Raw genomic sequence first — 23,192 nt, 5'->3', positions numbered from 1 at the left:
AGGCCAAAAAAAAAAAATTGACAAAAGAAAGAAGAGCGGCAAAACAAGAAAGTTAAAAGGACATCATGTCCTCATTCTAATCAAAGTTACATGTTCTGCTGGTTTTTTTTTTTTTTTTTTTTTGGTGTGCGTGTGTGCCTAGGCCCCAGATAAACACCATATATATCATACCAGTTTCCAAAAAAGGTTTAAAAAAATCCTCTCATTCACAGTTTAATAGAATGAATTCATTTCGGGCTTTTCAACTATCTTTATCAGAGGCCTTCCCATGGGTATCACCCTTTCTCCACATTCTGCTAAACAGCACCCATGCTGATCATATCTTCACAGGAATTTGCCCTGGAGGACAAAGGTGGGAACACAGGGGATTTATGCAGATCTCAGTGACATGTCTCCAGCTAAGGCCTCCAAGGTTAAACCTACCCCAGGGCCTGTGGTAAATAGCTGGACTAAAACACCAAATTCACCTCCATTCATTTCTGTCTCTGGCTGCTATGGTCCGCAAAGCCTAAAATATTTACTGTCTGGCCTGCTACAGAAGAGGTCTTCGGATCCCTGGTCTCAGAAAGACAGAGAGCAGGCTAGAGCCTGGGGTCCTACCAATGGCCTCGATGAAGTCATGCAACTGTTCAGTCCGCTACTACCAACAGTCCATGATTCCATTATGTAAAAGTGTCAGTTTAGAGTATTTTCGATATTTATTCTTTCAAGGTTCCTGAATCAGAAGCCGTCTATCCACAGCTCTCTCTTGGGAGAGGAGCCCCCGTTTCTGATAGGGAAAGGAGTGATCAAATTTAGGCACCTCTCCCAGGAAAAGACAACACAATCACAGGGAGAGAAGGAGAAAATGTGAGTAGAGAATCAAAGAATAAATATTAGTATAGCTGGGATTAAAGAAGAAAGAGAAAGAGAGAGGAGAACCATTTCCAAATTGAGCAAAACAAAACTGACCTGAGTTCTGTTAAAAGCCACACGTGCAAATACTGCCTGGGAGATTCCTGCTCGTTTCAGTTCATCGCGTACCCACTGGTAGATTTCGGAAGACACCTCTGTGTTGGTTGAAACCTGTTGCTCCAAAGGCTTATTCATAGATCGACTGACGGGGGGAGGGTGGTTCAAGTATTGTTGGTTTAAGGACTGCTGGGCGAGAAGTCTGTTCACTGCGTACTGCTGGTTTAGCAGCTGGGCCATCACCAGCTGCTGGTTGACCAGTTGAGGACTAATGGGCGTTGACACAAGCCCAGGGTGCAGGTTCGGAAGCGGGGTCCGGACAGAGGGCTGGCTGCCGTGGGAGAGCTGCGCGGGGGATGGGGGCTGCTCCGCCGTGTTCCCTGGGACCGGCTGCTGGCCGAAGCTGACGTGGTTGGCACCTTGCTGGGACAGTTCAGAAAGACTATCCATTTCGACTAAAGTGGATAAAAAGCAAAATCATGTTAAGCCAATGGTGACCCGCTTTGATAAAGATCTCCCATCATTCCCTGCAAGGAGACAGCCGGCACACGGGGCACACCACAGATCCAACTAAACCCAGAACATTCCAGGCTGGAACCCCACTGTCTGTCTTTTGACTTCCCTCTTCTGCACCTTTCCACCAACTTTCAAAAAGTGGGATGACACTTTTTGGTCTCATTTTAGAAGGCAGTTTAGGTTGAAGGCATGAAATCAATTATTTTCAAATTCTATGTGACTAGTTTTGGGGTCAAACTATTATTCACTCTTACTTATCACCCCAAAGAGGCTTATAAAGCAATGTTTATTTTAAAGTAACTTCTAGAAGAACACTATTTGCTTAATGGTAATTAGGAGTGGGTGGGGCTAAGAAAAGTCCATAGGCAAACTTAAGAAAAAAGAAATACACCCGTATTTTCTCCTAATACATATTAACTTTCACTATTCTAGGCAAAAGGTTTGAAAGAAAAAAAGAGGACATAAATGTTATTTATGTTAAATTTTAACCTAGCCATGAATATATAAAAAAGCAATCAATATAATAAATAATAAAAGTGGGTCATGATGATAAGTAATGATAACAAAGTGCATATTGAACACTGTGTTGAGTATCTTATATATCCTGTGTCACGTAATTCTAACCATCCTGTTAGACGGCAGGGATGTCCGCAAATATTTCTTAGAATGAAGCAAATGATTTATTGTACTGCAAGCCGGTATACCCAGTATTGCCAAGACCCAAATGTTTCTTGAAGAAGTTATGGCTATCACCAGATGCCAAAAACAATCTCTCAAGGAAGGGGTGGGGAGTCAGTTCTGGCACAATGGTGATACTGTCACGATTTTGCAATTTACAACCAGCCACCCAGGCTGGATATGTCTCCCCGGGCTATATCTTGCAAGTGGATGGACTGAGAGTGAGCAGTCAGTATGCCAAACACTTTGCTGTTACAAGGAGGAGGCTGGTTTGATGCTCTCGACTGGAAAGATTGAGGATGGGAAACAGGTGAGTCTTTCCAAATAGTACACCGTGCTTTCCATGTATGGACTCCGGGTAAATTTCAATCATCATTTCTCTTTTCATTATATATTCAGGCTTTTATATTTAGAGGAACTGATTGCTATAGTCACTGAGATGTGCAAAATATAACTAAGAATTGGGGAAGAAACCTTCCCTTTCTACCAGTGATATCAGCCCAAGTGGGCCATTCAGAGGGAATAGTAATTCAAGCAATTATTCCAAAAATGATGCATTGTCTTCATTACAGCTCTAAGCTATAAAAGGCAGAGAATCTGTTTTGGTAGATGGATGGTTTTGCTTCAAATATTAAAAGCTAAAACATGCTCAAAATTCAGGTTCTCTTGCCTCTTAAAATCTTAAGGAAAAGTTAATATTGTTGCTTTATTAAAGGAATGTCATGGCAGGAAACAGAAACAGATTTAAAACAGGACATAATGCTATGCATATTAAATGTCCCACTCCTATATTATTTTAAAGATATTTTATTTGGAAGGTACCAGTATGTGAAAGAAAACCTTAATAGAAAATTAAAACATTAACCTTAATCACAGTGTTTGCTTTTATGAACACTAACGAACTCAACAGGGAGAAAATGTCATAATCTAAATGCTCAGGTACAACACACAACTTTTATCTGTCATTGCACACTGCAGATAATTTTAATGTATTTCCTGCGTAACAAATATTGACCTAAAGTTATATTTTGAGATAGGACGCCATGTTGGCATGCAAAGTTTAGAAATGACGCAATGGTTCTCTGGGTAAGGATGGTGACAGGATGCTCAGACCTCCCCCCACCAAAAAAAAAAAGGGAAAAAAAGGATGTTCACCCTTGTACCTACCAAGGGGGCAGCTCTAACAGTCCCTTGAGCCCAACTCTGGGGACTATAAACACTATTTAATTTCCTTAAAACTTGGGTGGAAAACTAGACACCCTCCCCGTCTCTTAAACAAAAATCCCAAAACATAAAAGCATGATTTCTCTCTGAGAGGAACCACAGCCAATATTCATTATTCAAGGCCAGGTTAGGTCTTCACTGAGATGTTAAAAAATGACAGCTCCTCTCCCCTCGCCTGGATCTCCGGCAAGTCTGACAACCAAGTCAGTTGGGCTGATTTAAACACAAACATTTATGGAATTTCATTATCTCATTAGACTCAGACCCACTCCCCACCAGCAAAGAAAGATTTTAAATGGATCTCTAATTGGGCAATCACAAGACCTGGCTTTCGGTGTGACTTTGATCACCGCTCCCACCCCCCAATGACAAGTAATGGTACAGAGCCACCCCCGGCAGGGATTTCTGCTTACCCATCATATCTTTTGTCTTCTTGAAATGTTTGTACCACCTTCCAAATTCTTGACATTTTGCTGCTGAGACATTTGCATAGTAAGTGCTGTTCACAATGGAAGAAATCATACTCTGCATGGAGAAGGGGGGGAAACATTTGTAATACATCGAAACGCAAGGCAGGACACAGAAATGAATTCGATGGTGGGAATGTATTTTTTTTTTCCACATCAACTGAGTACCCATACCTTTTTTGTTTCACACTTTAGCCTAAAGCCTCGACTTCTTAAAATTCATAAAGTGGACCATCCAGTGCTTATTTCAGTAGAAAGCAACAGCCCACGGAGACTGGTATAAAGCTATCACACCCACAGACTCTGCCCTTGAATTTAAGGGACCTCCATCAATGTTGGCTACTCCTGGGCTGATGAACTTTCACCGATCCCGATAAATCCGAATATTTGAAGGTGACTTTCTGAATGCAATTCAGAAATAAATGACACTTTCTGGTTTAGAGTCTGGGCTCTCCATCCTTGCAACTCCCAGTATGGCCCAGGGACCAGCACTTTTGGCATCACCTGGGAGCTTATCAGAGATGCAGAGCAGTGGACCCTCCCGCGGACAGTCACTCAGTACCTGCATTTTTTCAGGTCCCCCTGGGGATCTGCGTGCACATTAGAGTTTGGGAACCACCACTTGTTCTTTCCACTCTTATTATTTGGGTTTCAACTAGAGCCAAACTAGCACTGTTCAAAGGCTGACTGACCATACTGAAGGAGAAACAAACTATTCACAAAGAACCTCCAGCAGAAGGAAAAAAACAAGAGCAAAAAAAACTAGGCTGCCATCTTACTGCTGGCTTCACGTAGAGTAAAGCTTGGGCTCTGAATTTCCAACTACCCCTACAATTTTTAAATATATGCATTTCATGGTAACTGATTTCTCAAGGACACCACACACACACACACACACACACACACAAAAAGCAAATGACTTATTTTGTCACATGTCTGCATCCTTTTTCTAACAAAAGCCTGAAAAACAGAGTTGACAGTTTAACATATACAAATGAAGAAAGACAATGATTTTTGATGTATTACTAGTTTGCTAGTTTTCTAAAACTCATTTTCTTCCCAGCGAATTTTGGTACCGATAATTTCAGTGACTCAATCACGGTTATTTTTAACCACAACACTCATATCCTCTAGTAGCGGCTAAATTAATTTCCAATTGAGTCGCAGGAATAATTAGACTTTGCAGCACCAATCCATCCTCCACTCCTCTGTATAGAAACTGGAGAACTGACATTTCAGACTTCAGTTAGACTATGGTGAGACAGTTTACAGAAGGCAGCCTTGTTTGGGAGGCCGGTGAACAACCGAAAAAGCCAGTCTGGGGACAAAAGTATTTTTATAGCAGTATCTTCTTTAAGCGACTTCTCAGGTAAAGCCCTCCTTGTGGTTCCCACAGATTTTCCTGATATCCGTGATCAGTGTTAACTTCATAACATGCACACATTCCTGTTATATGTAAACCCTGGAGATCTTTGAAGAACTTCCAGGGAAGGGTAAGCTGGGGGTGCATTATTTATGTAAAACACGGCTCGCTCTCCTAAGAGGCACTGGGCTATCTTTTTTTCTCGACATGTCCTACTTTATAGTCATTTTCACATTTTATTTCCCTAAAAAGACATTTTTCATGGGCTCGTGATGCTTCGCCATTAATCCAGGAGCGTGCAGTTTTACTAAAAGCATCCTTCCCGTCCAAAGTCCAAAAAGATACTTAGCAAGGTTGCCAAAGCCTGAGCCAGAAGATCACCCGATCTGGTTAACAATCTGTCAGCTTCAATCACACTTACTCTATTGTAATGACGGATCAATAAAGTCAGACGCTAATAAAACTAGTGAGAATGCTGATGAATCACCGTTGATTCTGCAAATGGGCGACAGACAGCCCACAGTCTTCTACTTTGGTCCAATTAAAAAAATTATTACGCTTCAATATAGACGTGCTGGAAGATTCTTAAACATTCATATTACAGTACATGGAAATTCTGATGTAGCTGATGTCCTTTTCAGAAATGGATGACACATCTAAATTTTGCTGACAAACGTCCAGGCTACTGGAGTTTGCCCGCTGTTCTGTCTATGAGATTTGCTCTTTGCCTCATACCTACTATGTGCCCGGCTGTACCAGGGATGCAAAGAAGGGTAAGACACAGCCTCTGCCAACAAGAAGTTTACTATTAGGAAGAGACATGTAAACAGATCATTTCAACCTAATGGGATTCAGTAGACCAACAGTGGAAAATATATGGTGGGGGGGGGAGGAGAAAAAATACATCATGTGTGCGGGGAAAAAATTCTAGAATATTTTTATACAACGGGAGCCCATATGTAACAGTGCTACGCAGTTCATTATTATCCATGTGTGGAAAATAATACCCATATGTGCGTAATCATCAAAGCTCCCTTCTGCCTTTGTTTAACCCTAAATTGGTAGGCTCTGTCCTTAAGTGACTTTTTGGATGCTTTCCCCTCTGTCAAGTAGGGTGTGCTTAGGGAACTCGGATTAATGTAAATATTAGCCCAAGCAAGACACAAATCAAAAGGCTAATCCATGGGTTATGACGCATGCCAAAGCAGCATTCAAGGTTCTCTATCTTCCTGTGCTTTCAGGGGGCTGGGAAATATTCCATAATTCAGGTAACTTGGGGTCAACTCTGTTTTTACTGGAATAATACGCAGTGATCTGTCTCACGACTCAACTGCGCAGACAGCCACCGCACGAGACTTTTTTCCCCCTCGTGGTAAAATCCCTCCTGAAGGCTCTGGGGTGGCACCTGACTAGTGCTATGAGGTTCAAGGGCAGGGAAGAGAGATTTCAGACTTTTGTGGAGCACATGGTATTTGAAAGACCGTATTCAGTGGTGTATCTTCAATTTGGAAAATCATAAAGAACCACTTATTGTTTTGATAACACCAATAGCAGAAAGTCAAGTGTGATGGGATTTTCCTGCACGGTAAAGACAGACCAGAGGGCGGGGCGGGGGGGGGGGGGGAGGTAGACAAAGATCCACGTTTTTAAGGGGGGAGGCTTAGGATTCTTCTATCAATCAAAAGGAAACACTGGTTTAAAGACCAGTAGCTAAAAACACTACTCTGTACACTGTGAGTCCCTGCAGGTCTGGGGCCCTGTGTTCCTTTCCAGCCCAAATGCCTGGTGTGTCTTAAGCACACACTAAATATTCATTTGATGAAGCAGAATTGGCTAAATCTGCATTCAAGTCCAAGATGGGTCGCACACTGGTACTGCGACCTCAGTCAAATGAATCAACTACCATCGCGATCCCCGGTCCTAAATGGGACCTGAACAGCGGCGCGGACCTCATGGGTTGTCCTGAGCATCCATTCATACAGGTGTTTCTCCCCCCTCCCCCAACTCATTCAGCATCTACCTACCAAACTCCTATGTGCCAAGCACTGGACAAGTCACTAGAAAAATAATGCCTTGAAGACACATACTATCTACACTTGGGCAGACAACAGACAAAATAACCAATGTGATGCAATTAGCACCCAGCCTGGAACTTCCTTAAGCTTGGACTTAAGGGAAGTTAATTACCATGACAGCCCTCCGTCTCCCTCCTCACTGGCTTTTGTTATACGACCACCTTTCAGACCAGTTGGAAGACTTTGCTTTAAACAACAAAAGAGTCTCAGATAAAATCTTCAAATGATGTCTTTTAAGTCCAGTAAATTTCCTTAGGAAAAACAAAGAGTATACAAATTAAATTATTAAATTATAAGTCAGGTCCAGGGATAGCAAGAGGAGACACCAACAAAAAAAAAAGTATTTCCATTTGGTTCAATATTCCAATTTGGTGGTGTCTTCTGAAGCTGGCCTGCACCTGGTAACTGACTCCCCTGACTTGGAGGGGTGACCCACGCCCTCTCCCATGTCTAGGTAACAGCTGCTCACCCTTTCGGGTACAGTTTCAGTGGGGACTCCTGCAAGGCCTTTCCCGATGGCCCAAACGTCCTGTACAGAGCACCTGCCAATGCTGTTTATTTTCTACTAGGTGGTGAGACTTGGGTCTTATTTCTGTGTAGCCGGGACTCATCACAGGTCTGGGCACATATTTGGTGATCAGTAAAAGGTCACTGAAATAAGTCGTGCCTGCAGGCTACCAGAAAATCCTCCTCTCACTCCTGTTTTCTATCAAGGTCAAAGGTGATGGCAGCTTAATTGTCACGTGAATCTTTTAAAATCCATCACTTTTAGCTGTCAAGAGAGAACTCAGAGTCTGAGGAACCTTTGTTCTTTCATTTGTAAGAGATTCCTTCCCATGCTTTTTAAGCTCCATCCACACAGATGTCTCAGAAATCAGCGCTCGGTGCTGACGCTACCCCGGTTCTCCCAGTGTCTATTTATACAAGCTTCTCCAAAGCACCGGGAAAAGGGCACGATCTGCACCACGAATCTTCCTAGTCAGTGGCCGGTCGTGTAAAAGCATCCACGTTCAGGGAAGGAAACAATCAGGCTGAAAAAAACTCCTCCGGTTTAAAGCCCAAGTTCAAAAGCTACAGCGTAACCCCCACCAATGACGAGGTCCCCAGCCACCAGCGTCGGGAGACACAATTTGGAAGTCAGCAGACATTGGCTGTGACGTGCTTGCTAACACCAGGGTGACACAATCTTCCCCTCGAGGGGCCAGGTTGTAAGCTTTCCTAAGAGCCATAAAGCACATGTCTGCGCCCGGTGAGGAGTTCTGGCTTTCTCTGAGAGTCTGCTGAAGTTCCGATCTAAAAGAACGCCATCTTCACAGAAGCCCCGGTACTCTAGAATCGTACCATCTGCCACCGGCTGGGCTTCCTTTTCAGCCAAATACATTATTTATAACCTTTCTAATTGTGAAAAGGTAAGGGTGGAATTTTCCTAAAGCCCCGACTTCGAGCTGGTTAGAACATTCTGAACCTTAGCTCTGAAACACAGCAGGGCTGTACATCTGAAAAACAAAATACACATCCCCCCAAAAAAAAACCCCACAAGGAGTTGGTTGAGGTTACATCATTTTTCAAAAGATTATATTCTTTCAAACCCCTGCTAGAATATGACACGAATTGGAGGGCTGTATTTATAACACACTTAGACACTGAGGGGAGATAGTTTTATTTTTCTACTTGGTCATCTTTGCAGCCAATGAAGACTTTGGGGAGAGGGGAAGCCTTCTGAAAAATACGTTCGTCAACTGGGAGAAGACAGGGATCTGATTACCCTTCAAATTGCTTTGTTGTGCCTTTAACAACAACCAAAAAAAAAAAAAAAAAAAACCCACCCCAAAACAATGCTAATCAGGTTATTCAATCATTTAAACCAAAACTGTTCATGCTTTTCTGCCAAATCAACCAACCACAGCAAAATCTGTTATCTCTGACTGCTCAGCTTCCAGTCAAAAAACAGTTAACCCCCACTATACCAAAAGTTTTCCAAAATACCCTCAAAGCGCTGCGAGCATGCAGAGAATAAAGGGAAAGCCCTGTCATCTTTAAAGGGTAACTGGAGTGCTGTACCATATTTGCATATTACAATATACTCTAATAAACTAAACAGCCTGTCCCAGAAGCCAGCAGCTCCCTAGCTTTCCTGTGATCTCCATACGGGCTTTCTGTGCACAATTTTTTTCCCCCTCCACAAAGAGGACTGTGACATCATGACCCAAACTTACTAAAGACTTGCTGATGGTTTAGCACAGGTGGATGTAGGTACCAAGAGCATCTCCGAAATGGGTGGTTCACCCACGTTTAAAGCTTTCAGGCTCCATCAGCAGAGAGGCCAAAAGCTACCACATCTTATTTACACAATTATCTAAATACGATTAAACAGCTGATGGACAAATATTAAACTGGAAAATGTATAGTCATTTCAGCTTAATGTAATCCTCTTTCTGTAAACACCCAAGATGATTTTTTTTCAACCAGAACAGTCCTGACATCTCATAAGCCTAAGGGTGAATAGCAAGAGATTGTTTTTGATAGTTATAAATATTCAAAAGACATGCAGACCATCTGCTTTCATAATACAGGTAAAGCAAGACTAAAATGGTGACTGCTGTATAAAAATGATTCTTTTAACAAAGTCTTCCTCTCCTAGAAAACTATAAAGACAGATGTCAAAAACTGTTTACACAGAGCAATCAGGAGCGTGCAAAATGTAATATTCCTTTTACACACAGTGCTTGCTAAAGAGATTTTTTTTTTCTTTTTCTTCCCATCTGTGTGTTGCAACACATTTCTACAAGTTAAAAACATTTTTTTTCAAACAGAGATCTCATGAATACCCAAAAACATGCTATCTGGTTTCTGAATGCTAATTAATTTCAACTAAGGAATCTGAATCTCTTCTTCTGTAGGAAGGGATGTATGTTTTGAATCGAATACTCCAGAGACAGCAAGGGAAATAATCTTGCACACATTTAATTCTGCAAGGCGATCTTTCATGGTTTCACCTTGTTTGTAATATACAGCACTTAGGTCCATGTTTTAAATGAAAGCCTATCACTGCTAATGCCTTTGGCGTAAAGTCTAAAATAATTGTTTTCTGAGATAAGTGTCCACGTGTGCAAAATGTATATACAGAAACCTTTAACTTCTCAGGCGACGCAGAGTGATGGTTTATAAAACCCAGCAGTTAATTTTCAGGGCTGGAACACTAATCTTGACAGTAACCTTTTTATGTATTATATTAATGGCATAGAGACATTAAGCACCTTTTTATAATTTTCAATAAAATGAGCATTTACTGAACAATCTGTCAAACTGCTGGCTCTCTATTCCCTTACATTTTTATCTTTTGAGCAGTACAACTCCACACACACTAATGACACTCCCCTTTCTCCAGGTCCTGTCTGCCTATGGCCTGAATTTTCACAGCGGGGGTTTTTATGTGCGTGGTGGAGAACTCCAAGGTCAAACTTTAACTTCAGAGCAAATGGAATCAGCCCCATATTCAAATACTATCTCATGGTTCTCAGCACATGAAGTTTTCTTTAAATCCCAAAGGATATCAAATTCTACAAACAAGCTCTAAAAAACATCATAGGAGATGGTGACATGGAATGAACTTGGTGAAAATTCACAGGTAGACCCTATCGGGTACTAGGCGGGGGTGCCAAGAAGGGAGGGAAACGGGCTTCAATTTATGGGAAGCAAATGGCAGGACCTCTGGGTGTAATATTCTGTTTGTGATGTTAGCTTACGTTCCCCAGATCTTTCCCTCCGGATCCTCTATTGCCTTCTAAGCTATTCTCTGGGGAGACACAACTGGGGCATATTCGAAATCTCAATTTGTTAAGGAGAGACTAATCACTTCTAAATTTTACTTAAACTCCAGTTGTCATCATTGTGGTTCTTGCCATCTTGATCAACCCCAGTGCCTGCAAACAGCATCTTCACACCAAGCAATCCTTGTGTTGTGCTAAAAACAGAAACTGGGGACAGAGCCCCAAAGGTCTATGAAAGCAAGCAGAAAGAGAACCCATCCAATTCTGCCTGAATTCTCTTATCACATTTCCTAAAGATGACATTGCGATCATTTTGAAGCACAGAAATTTCATTTAATGATTGAAATATCCAATTTGTAATTTTAAAAGAAAACGCTGGTTCGCAGTTCACGTGGCTTTGCCACATAATTAAAGGAATTTTATATAAAGCCCGGAGAGTATCTTTTGACCAGATTCTCTATTCTGTCTTTTTGTTTGAGAACCCGTATAGATCGTTCTTACTATTCTGAAACCTTCTCATTCAAACTAATTGACTATGCTGGCTTAAATTAGAAAATATTTGTTAAAAAGTGTATTATTACGAAGGGCATGTAACATTTCAAATTAATTGCACATAGAGGCTTACGTTTGCTCATCTGCAATATGAAGGGAAATGAACTAGAAAATCTCCAAGGTCCTTTCTAACAGCTTGAAGACTCTATGAGATCTGTGTGTATTCCCCAACAGAGGTCCTACAGGGTCTTCAGTGACTAAGGGAGCTGAAACTGTAATACGTACCATCCACTCACTGTGCAAACATCCCCCACTACAGTTTTATTTTTTAAGAAGGTTAAAGTCCCTTGGTATCTTGCTTATAATATGATTATTAAAAATATACTCCCTATTATTGAATTAAACGTTATGCTACTCCAAATAGAATTTTCACAAGTTTTTCATTAGGTAAATCTAAATCGAATGAGCCTTATTTGATTTTATAGCAAAAACTGTTTCCTAAGATTCTAAACCTCCTGCATTCTCTACCAACTTGCACATTTGGGGAATGCGGGATTCTTCTTTCTCTGCTGGCCCTTGCGTGGTTAGAGCTCCCATTCTCTCTGGAGATTAAAATTTCTAGTATCTGTACTTAGAAATAGCAGGAAAAGACATCAAATTTGTAGTAAATTCCAGAGGTCCTAAATAAGTCATTTTGAAAAATGTTAAGGCACCGAGTGAAAAAAAAAAAAGAACTAGTTTGAACAATCAGCCCATTTTTCCAAAAGTAAGTACTAGAATTAGGCTGTGACTCTTCAGATTTTATATTCCTTCTCTGCACGCCTTCCTTACATGAACGCTGTTAGATTTTAAGTCACATTGCCTAAAAATGGGGGGGGGGGGGAAGTAAGCTTGGTTTTTAGTTTTTTATAGGGCCAAAGACTTTCCTTGGGAATTTCATGAAACTTACGAAAGCTCTCTCCACATACATCCTGCCCCAAGAGACTCGTAACTTCCGGGTCTGCACAAACTCTTGGGAGCCTGTTGCAGGGTCTACGGATCCAAGATTTCATAGGAGACTGAAGGCTAAATCATACCCCTGATTTCTGTATTTTATTAGTTGTTAGTCAAGATTTCCCATGTCTACTAAATAAATATAAACCAATGTAACTTCTGAATGAGGTCAGAGAGAAAGATCAAGGTAATGTGGCTCATCTCTGTCAATGTTATGAAAATGCCAGTATACTGGTGATCAGCTCTTTGGGAGTTAGGGCGAAATGGTCAATCTGTGCTGGATGGATGGGCTGGCCGCCACGAAGTCCCAAGCCCCGTCCATCACTGGAAGCGTGGGCTCCAGGCTGAGCTGGTGCTCCTGCGGGAGGTGGGACAAAGGCTCTGAGGCTTTGTTCTGGAATGGCTGAACAGTTATCTACATTTGCAGCTCTCTCTAAACCCAGGTGACTCTGGACCTGTACACAGCTGACTTTTACACATTATATGTTTACAGCCCCAAACGGAGCCTCCACTGCCAAATGTGGACTTTGGACCCTCAAATGAAGAACGGACACTGTGAACTAACATGGGGTGGTACTGACTGTTAGCATTTCCATGTTGGCAGTACCAACATCTTGGTCTAGAAATCATTTGACTTTGCTATTGAAATTTCCCCCCTTTATATATATATATATTTTTTTTTTCAAATGAGAAACAGACAAATGGAACTAACAGTAAAAAAGTGTGGATCTCAAATATAACACAATGGAGAAAAAATGAAAACTATGAGCGACGCTGAAATACACACCTGATTATAGAAGAAAAACTTAAAATGTGTACTGAATTGTGTTGTTAAATTGTGCTTAACAGTGATGTATAATTAGGTCTCTTAGGGCATTTTTTAGCTCTTTGGGTCCTTTTTTCAGATCTTTGGGTCCAAGACTACTGTTCTGCTTACAAACATAATTTTATCCATATATTTAAGAACATCACAATATAAGCAAAACTATGGGACAGCTTGGATTATCAGTAGGGGTTCTTAGAGAAAAATGCAGAAGTAATTTGCTCTTGGGTTACATAAATTAAAAATTCAGAATTAAGCATAATAGGGAAAATATTTTGTAAAGTAGGATATTCTAAATAAGACTATAGATAAAACACTACAAAGAAAACTACTGACATAGTTTACTGGTTCATGAAATAGATGTGATGAAAACGCTACAAGGCTATCTCGGCTTGACAGGTATTCCTGAGATCCTCCTGTGTGCCAGATCCATGACTGTGATGGTGAATAAAACTTAGCCCCTCTGTGGCTGTCAATTACTCACGTAGAGGACACAGTCTGTCCACAGATAATTACAGAACAATGTGGAAACTGCTATGGGGCTGTATAAAGGGAGGGGACAGAGCCTTGGGTGTGGGGAGCAGGGGTGAGGGTGAAGGAAAGAGCACTAGGGAAAACTCACATCCAGATGACAGTCCCAGGAGGTTTCTTTTCCCTCCCCGACACTGTCCCATCTAAGTTATCATATCTGCTTAACTTGCAAATGTGCTTATTTAAAGCATCATGCTTGCCTGAGTCTTCCCTCACTTCCATTTTAAGATACATGATTCTAAGGACCCGACTAAAAGCGCTCCTTCAAGGTGAGGACAAGTTATAAAATGTTTCTTTAATTTTTTTCACAAATGAAAAGTTCTTGGTTGTTTCCATACAAACTCACGCTTGCATAGAAATCTTCTACGTAGCAACAAAGTTTCTGAGACCCACAAGTGCGATGCCAAACTCTCAACCCCCCACGTTTTAGAAAAACAACCCATGTTATTGCACACTTTAGAACTGAGCACTGTTCTCAATGCTTTACAAGGATTCACTCATGTAATTCTCATAACAATCCTGAAAAATCAGTACTGTTACCTTTCTGCTTTAGAGATGAGGAAACTGAGGGACAGAGTCACTTGCCTGAATTTACAGAGCCGTGACGGCACAGCTCACTTTCTAGACTCCTATGGAATGAACGCTCTGAGCGCATTAATTATGGGGTGGCAACAAGCAGTAACACACACAGACTCCCACAAAGGGGGAGAGAACACAACTGCTAATGAAATAAATCTAAAAAATAGTTTCATTAAGAAATAAAGTGAAATCAAGCTCTGTCCTATGCCAGAATAACCCAGGAGTGTCACTACATGTTGGGAAATCTCTACTGTGACATTTCATAGCGTTAGTACTTGGTCTTGTTAGCTCCACATTGTTTAACTGCAGAGGAATAAACGCTGGATTGACAGTAAACTGGGACAAGTCTGGGACAGTCGGGTGGTACCCAGTGATGAAATACCCTGTCTTGTCATCTGGAAAAGAAGAGTGATCTCAACTGGTGCTAACAAGGAAAGTGCTAATCGCTCTTTAACTTTCAACACGTAATCTGGTTTGCATAAAATTTAACCTCTGCGTAAACCAAGTTAGAGTTGCTTTTTTTTTTTAAACGGGAAAATAGTGCCGTACAAGAGAATAGCTTTTGGAAAAGAAGGAAAGAAAAAGATCACGGCTAAAGAGGATAGGGTTTTAGAGTAAGAATGAGAGAAAGGAAAGAGACTTTGAAAGGAAGTCAGCCACCTCCTTTGTAACCTTCTGAACTGCCCATAATACCACAGCATATTAGAACACAATACAATCTTATAACGCCCTTCATGCAGGAATCCCAGGGTGCTTTACAATCATTATGAGTTAAAATTAAAACTGAAGCACATACAATTCCTAATAGAATCGTTTTAAAAATGCTAAACAGAACAAATAACTTTTAAGTCTAGATTTAAAAGTCCCAACAGCCAGAGCGTTCCTTACTTCAATTGGCAGTGAGCTGTGAGGCCCCGCTGAAGCTCTCTCCTGTTACGTTAAAGGCTCTCTTATGTTTTTTTAATACTCAGAGCACCTTACGATCAAGCAGTTTCCAAAGAAAGAGGGGGGAAAAATTGGGTGCGTGTATCTGTTTGTCTTGATTATCCCGAATTTAGGGTTTTCTGTTTGTTTATGAGTTTCTTGGGGGCCCCTGTCTGACATGAAATAAAACAGGTTTAAAAACCAAATTCAGATAAAGCCCAACTTGAAATTTCAGTAGTAAATTTCAAAAAAAAAAGACACTCAAAAAGCACTTTAAAACTAGCTCTGTTTTAGCAAGAAAATCTGATTGATTAGCCTGAGTTGGTTAACTTTAAAAGAAAAAAAAAAAATTAGAAAAGAGCATTTAAGAGGCTTTCTCTCAGGCCATTCCTACTCCTGAGCCTTGGCTGTATTTATTATTCTGCAAATCAGAAAAAAAAAAAATAGGGGAGGTGCATTCATGATATGGTAATTTTCCTTGCATTAGTGATTCTGAGGTCAAAGGAAACTTGTTCAGCTCTGAAACAAAGCATAGGTAAAAAATCTATTAAGTGAAAATGAAGTACTTACACACTGTTAAGCACTCTCTAAATTGGCATGGCTTAAACTCGTCTGTGTGACTATTGTGAAAAGATAGGCCATAAAATATTTGAGATCAATCCGTTGTAAGATAGATGCTTTATTAAGTTTGGCTTTTTGGATGAATGTATCTGAAAGGTTACAGGAAACTGACATCAAGCTACAGTAAAATCCTTATGTATCTAAATCGGCTGAAAATGAGCCTGAGAGAGGAGATGTAAAAAGAAAAACTCGCAGCCTGGAGGACACGTCTATTGTAGATTCTGTGTGGGATATTACTAACCCAGGACAGACATCTCACTGTCTAATTTGATGTTTTGTTTTGTTTCGTTTTGCGGGGAGGTAATTAGGTTTATTTGTTTATGCACATTTTTTAACGGAGGTACTGGGGCTTGAACCCAGGACCTTGCCCACGCTAAGCACGCGCTCTACCACGGAGCTATACCCTCCCCCTCTACGGTCTAATTCGAGAAAGAGGTACTAGAGTGAAGCAATAACCGGTTCAAAAAAGGAGACAGGAAAAAGCACTGGGTGCAACTTGAGCAAGTCACACCTCTACCCACGTAGAACTGGTTGACCAGCTCGCCATTACTGCAACTGCTGAGAGCGACAATAAAACCCAATTAGTATCAAGTGCTTCCGTGCCTGGCAAAGCAGATACTCATAGCCTCGGACTCCCATGGGCGTGGGGTACGAACTGGGGAAAGTTGTGCAATTTCAAACAGGAAAGAAGAGTTCCTCTGTGGAGCTTTTCCTCAAAATACACGATGTTAATTACAACAAGATTGACAGTATTATACCAGGAAGGGGCAGGTACAAAATCCTCCAAGCACAGCTCCAACAGGAACCTGTGTTTCTCAACGGGGCTGCCAGTTATCAACTCGTTCGTCACATCAAGCCAGTGGACAACTAAGCTCTACACTCCCAAACAGACTTAAAGAACTGCCCGCTGTTTCCCGTGCAGACGTCTAACACTGCTGTGGGGGCGCAAATAAAAAGGGCCATTAGCTCAGCCATACCCACCGATCCAGACGTGAGGACGGGGGGAAGTGACGGTCCCACAGCTGGTAGTCAAATCTTCTGGAACCCCCCACAAATCCAGACTACCCCAGATGTCAGCCCCTGTGGTCTAAATCACCCTCACGTGCTCTAATTTAGGAGCATGCAACAATGGTTTTTTTTTTTTTTTTTAAAGTAAAATTTCTGTTTTTTCTTTTAACGGAGGTACTGGGGATTGAACCCAGGACCTTGTGCATGTTAAGCATGCGCTCTACCCCAGAGCTATCCCCACCCACCCCCAGAAGTGATGGTATTTCTAAAGCAAGTCAATGTAAGAATGACAATATCAAAATTACAAAAACAAAAGACGTTAAACATTTCAGCGGTGAGAATAAATAGAAATGGAGAACAGTAAGTTGCAGAGAAATGTAAGTATTTGATAAAATGTCAAATTAACTAGAGAAAGGCTTAAAAATAAGCACTCTACCCATCTAGCCAAGAATACTTGGTTAAATTCACAGGGTCTGGGTGTGAATTCTTGCCCCTTTGCTTTACCAGCCACATAACCATGGGACTCAAACATTCCATAGCTCAGGGTCCTCAGCTGAAGAGGGGAATTTAAACTAAACACAACTTGGGGTTATAGACACACTCTTGATATTGCAAAAGCACCAAATGCAGGTTTATTATTTCAACTATTAAGATGTGTCATCCTCATTACACAATAGGAAACAGGATGCCTGTCACACAACAGACTGCCAATATATATATTTTTGAATGAATAAATATGTGAATACACAAATAAATTTCATAGATTAGACTCTCAATGTGAAATACAATATATGAATCTACTGCTGGATATTCTCTTGAGAGAAGTTGATTATTAATGTTCATTAAAATTTCTTCAGAAATGCCAGTTTGGTCTAAAAATTATGAAAAGAATTAACACAAAGTGTAGTGAAATATATATATATATATAGACATATGTTACACACACACACACACATAGCCTAACGGACGGGGATTTTTAAATTGTTGCTTTGTATAATAAGGCTGAAAATCAGGTGAATACAGGGGTTTATTAAGGTCTATGGAAATGACTGTCAAGTTTTGGAGAATCCGCATGGTTAAATGCTAAGCTTCAGGAGGGCAGGGCGGTTTCTTTTTTCAGCTATTTTGCCAGGATCTAATAAAAAGTCTGGCACATTATAGATCCCGAGATGCTGTCGGGAGAGAAAAAAAATCATTTTTCTCAATATTACTTCTCGACAGAATGTTCGAATTTTAACACATTTTATACATCTTTTGCTACTCGGAAATAAAAATGACAATTCTCACTTTGTGTGGGACTTGGGCTTGGAGCGACTTTTCCCCAGGTGAGAAATGAAACAGAAAGATCTAGTGTCTTAAAAATGTGAGAGTGGTGATGTGTGTGTGCGTACACACAAGTGTGCATGTGTGTGTGGTGGGGAGGGGTGGTAAAAATGCACACACATCAGATTAAAATCCCTCAGGAATATCTGCCCTAAACATTTTTTTTTTTTTTTGACCTAAACATTTTTTGAAGGAAGACTCTAGCCTGGCAAAAGCAATTAACTCATCTTTTACTTATGACACTTTTAACACAATGAATCTGTTCTTATATTGAATGTGTATATCTAGGGCTTATATTATATTAACCTATACATGTATCTAGGGAATGTATATACTTAGGTTTAAGTTCAATTTCCAAAACTTCAGGGAAAACTAAAATCAAAATAAAATGTTTTATTGTAAATCAAAATGTTTCCTTTTTCAAATTCCAATTTACCTTCCAAATCCACACTCTTCAAGTTCCCATGACATAAGCTTTCTTGTCCCCAAGATTTTATTCTCTCCTCCTTACTTGCAGGGCAGAATACAACATCCAACTTATCTAACCACATCCACTGAAAAAAAGCAAGAATGATAACAGAACGCCCAACCTCACATTATAATGAGCTAGGGTTTTCTTAAGCCTTAGAATGCTTTACAAAAATTAACGAACACGGGGTCAAAAAAACTTAATAGATGGATGGCAAGCTATTCGGGCAGATTTATGATAGGGAAGCAGCAACAGAAATGAAAGCATGAGTTATAAGTCAAACCACATGCACACTTATGGAATTTCTGCAGCTAGAGAGAAAAACCCTGCAAACAGTACCAGAGAGAACATGATTGCACCAAAACCTACGTCTTCATTTCCAAAATCAACACTTTAAAACTTGCCAGTGGGAAAGGGCTTTCGGGTCCGTCCTAACCAGGCTTCTGACTTTAATCTCTAGGGGCACTGGCTCCTTCATCTGTCTGATTCCGAGATTCCAAGTGCAAACTGGACATGTGCTTTGCAACTGTGGGACAATCCCCCTTTCCGCAGGATCTCTACTCTGTAAACGGAACCCACTTGCCTATGGGGTGGACATTCTGCTAAGTGTATCATTAAGGGACTTGACAGTCATATTTGAGACTGGGGTATTTTTATCCCAGTCAACAAAATCGAACCCTAAGGTACAGCAAAATGCATGTGCTGAATTGGGTGCTACAAGCTGAGCATCACTTGAATGAATCAAACCTCAAAGAAGGGAAAAAAAAGTCTTTACACAGAGTATTTCTTGGTGTTGGGCCCCATTTGGTGTAAGACGGAGGCAGTATTTACTTGCTAGGGATTTTCACACCCTCTTCATCACCAAATCTCACCGCAGAGGCAAGAAAGAGGAGTTTGACCAAGCTCAGCATGCATTTGGGGCCGTAGGCCTAAGAGTGCCTGCGTTTGCTCTAACTAACAACTTCTGACAGAAGAGAAAATAAAGGAGCAAATGGAAAAATAGTTCATAATTAAAACATTCTGAAGTGAGGATCAGATTCAGGAATTCATTTTAGAGGAAGAAAGAGAAGATGATGCAGCAGAATATAGAATAACCCCCTCATTTAGAGAACAAGTTGCACTTTCTCATAAACCTAAATTAATTTAGAATATTTGCTTCCACTGATGAATCTTTTTTTTCCAACTTTTTTTTTTAAAGAAAAGAAGATTGTAATTACAACTGATGTTGAACTTACAGTCTAATTTCACCCCTGAATGATGACAGTGGAGTCCCCAGCTACACGGGGTCACGTGTTCCACTCAAGGCTTCTTTAGAGAAATTCACCAATGCCTGACTCCAAAACCAAGTCCTGGATTTCATTGTGTCATTCTGTTTAATGTTATAATTGTCTGGATTCAATTCATTTCCCATGATAACGTTAAGTAAACTCACAATTGTATTTATAAGCTACAGTGAGGTGGAGTTTATTGGCTGAATGTTGATGTCATTTAACAGCTAGTTCCCACTGTATCAATAAATTCTTGTCCTAGCACCCTCTTCTCCAGCTCACAGTAAATGCCTTAAATCTTTGCCTGAATTTCCTTCTAAAATCAATGGGACATTTGGTAACATGAACATACATGGGATTCCTATCATGGGTGCTTATCCATATTCTAGCTCTGAATTAAAAAAAAGAAGTTTGTTTCTAAAACATTTCAAATGTTCAAATGCTAGAAATCAACTGACAGATTATGTGCAGTCGTCGCAAAACCCAAAGTCCCAGAGGTAAGAGTCACCTGCTTCATTATATCATCCTATTGATTTAACTGTGTTTAATTAATTTAAATTACTTTTATTTGATGGTTATAAATTCACATCCTCTCTACTCCAAGGGTGAGAGATAATGGAAGGAGTTCAGCTAGAATGACAAAAAAGAGTTTGCTCTAAATTTCAAGAAATGGACTCTTAATACCAGAGGATATTTTTTACCTGTGGCTACAGCTTACCTTAAAAGAATATAAAAAGCCATCATTAATTATAAGCTTAATTCATTTGCTTCATTCCTCTAATTGCTAACAAATATCAAAGTCAAGCAGAAGGACTGTAATGCAGCAAACCTGAAATGCACGGAGCTTCCAAGAAACGGCAGCACAAAAGCCCGCAAGCTTCCCTCCAAAGGCACCCAAATATCCTTATGGGCATCACATGGGAAATGCATTTGGAGAACATCTCAATTGCAGCAATGTTTACTGCAGTCAGCCAGTTCAAGTTCAAATAACTGACGACTAACATTCAGACGTACAGTTTAAACATGCATTGAAAAAGAAACTTAAAAAAGTGAGTGAGCATGGAGTCAGAGCAGCACTTTAATCACACTCTGTGGTGGAATGATGGTTAGGGCACTGGTGGACGGCACTGTGACACACTTGTGTCCTGACCACACAGGCAGCCCGTGAATAGCGGGCTCACAGCACCCTTTCTTTCTGATTTGAAATCAGCTGAGCATTATCAAAAGTGGTATTTGGCTTTACATTCTGAAACACAGGCAGCCTCTTGCTTGGAGTTTTAATTGCCCTGCTACCAAAATTCATTGTCTAAAAAAAAAAATCAAGTTCAATAATAATAAATCTTTGTCTCATTTCAAAAATCCCTGATGGGATGACAGGCATCTCCAAGGAAAAAAATATGATCTCACTAAAAGTGGGGAGGAAAAAAAAAAGGTAAACCAATGCCACAAAGCTGGCGACAAAATCCTGATAATTAATAATTCTTCCAGAAGAGACTTCTGTTTTGTTCTTATTTTTATAATGTTTTTTACAAAATGCTTTTTCTTCTTTTTCTTTTTTTTGGCTAATGAACAAAGTAGCCAAAAACTGTACTCTTAATTTTTCAGGTAGCATGGTGAAGTTTGTATGTTAATACCTGCAACGCCACGCCCACTCACCCAGGGCTCCAGGAACTTATACCACTTTGATTCCCTTAAGCAGGGGCTCTCAGGACTGTGTAGCTGCGAAGCTCAGTGCACTCAGAAGAAACCTAAAGCTAGCACAGGGTTGTGCTGGGCTGTCTCTCCTTCGCTCTTTTCCCCAAGGAAGAAAATGAGTGAAGGCTCTCTGTGCAGAATGAATCAGGCATATTTTTCAAAGGCCCCAGTGGTCAAGTCACTTGGCATTTGGGGGAGAACCTTGCTTTGGATACCAGTTGCTTTAGGCTACGGAACCCCCTCGCACCTCAAACCAGGGCCGCTCACGATTGTGTATTATCAACTCCGAGAGATGCCAAATACCTGTGAAAGGGGGCACTCCTTGGCCAAGGAACTCTGGTTCATATCCTTCAGTAAGTCCTTCAGCGCGTTCCTGACGGTGGTGTGCGACCACTGTTCGGGAGGCAGGTCTTCGAGTTTGGGGCAACTATTGGAGACATAGATTAGAGAGGGGATTATGACAAGATTGCATCCCGCTGCAGAACATTCCTTTAAGACAGACAGATTTCATTTTGTGCATCAAACAGATGCATCTGGAGATTGCTCTCGGTCTCCTGATTGTTCCGATTAGTTAATTACTTTATACAACACATCTGCTGTATCGATGCATGAATTATACATCAGCTGCCTGTGGTGGCTATTTTTTCATGTTACTTCTACCTCCCTGCTCTGATGCGCTCGGGAAGACAATTTAAGGTGTACTGCTTCCTCACGAGCCATCGTGAAAACCATTAACGTAGTAACCGTTTTCCTTTCACGACTCTGCTCAGACGAATAAAAATGGTAAAAGAATATAAATATACATATATAAAAATAAATAAGATCTCAGCAATCGTGAATAAGGCATTCTTTCACAAAACGTACCCAGATGGCACTGTTCATGATATGCAAAAATATTTTTCTCTTAAGTAAACTTTATGTAAAATGCCTTCTTGTAAGGCATCATTTAATTGACTAAATAAAAAGAGTCTTGTCTTTTGATAACCTGCACAGATCGACCCAGGTTGGGGGGAAAAGTGGCTTCTAAATGATAGATTGAAGTTGAGAAGATAAAACAGAAGGGGGTTAAGGCCACAAAATCAATTGGGATTAACCTTTCTGAAACCCAGAGTAAATAACAATTGAAGGTTGACCAGAGATGCTTTGTTTCAAAAGATCAGGTAAGGAGCATGTTCCGCAGGAGAACTGCTGCCCTGACTCACCTGTGTAACTGAATTTTCAGTGTGACCACATGATACACGTCCTGGAGCATATCCGCTACCGTAGCATCAGGGGCATCGGTCACATAAGACAGTGGAACAGGATTCCACTTTCCAACCTGGATCAGCCCTATTCCAGATAAAGAGAATGTGTCACTAAAGATTGCACCCTTCAGATCATACATCTAGTTGAAGGTTTTTTGTTTTTTGGTTTTTGTTTTCC

At 40.7% G+C, this 23,192-nt stretch overlaps 1 protein-coding gene across 9 annotated transcripts in view; it reads right to left on the bottom strand.

The window, feature by feature from the left end:
• The window catches only part of SATB1 (SATB homeobox 1), a 100,798-nt gene that overhangs the window by 48,150 nt on the left and 29,456 nt on the right, over nt 1–23,192 (bottom strand). For all 9 annotated transcript variants that reach the window (XM_074371830.1, XM_074371837.1, XM_074371820.1 and 6 more), the window contains 4 exons: nt 22,973–23,099; nt 22,074–22,197; nt 3,783–3,894; nt 952–1,406 (listed from right to left, as the gene is read on the bottom strand). In XM_074371830.1, coding sequence (XP_074227931.1) covers nt 952–1,406; nt 3,783–3,894; nt 22,074–22,197; nt 22,973–23,099 — 818 coding nt within the window. The remainder of the gene's footprint in view (nt 1–951; nt 1,407–3,782; nt 3,895–22,073; nt 22,198–22,972; nt 23,100–23,192) is intronic.

The sequence above is a fragment of the Camelus bactrianus genome, chromosome 1 (assembly GCF_048773025.1).
Source record: "Camelus bactrianus isolate YW-2024 breed Bactrian camel chromosome 1, ASM4877302v1, whole genome shotgun sequence".
In the NCBI taxonomy this organism is placed as follows: Eukaryota; Metazoa; Chordata; class Mammalia; order Artiodactyla; family Camelidae; genus Camelus; species Camelus bactrianus.
The sequence above is the reverse complement of the archived record's forward strand: the minus strand, read 5'-3'. Positions and strand labels throughout refer to the sequence as shown.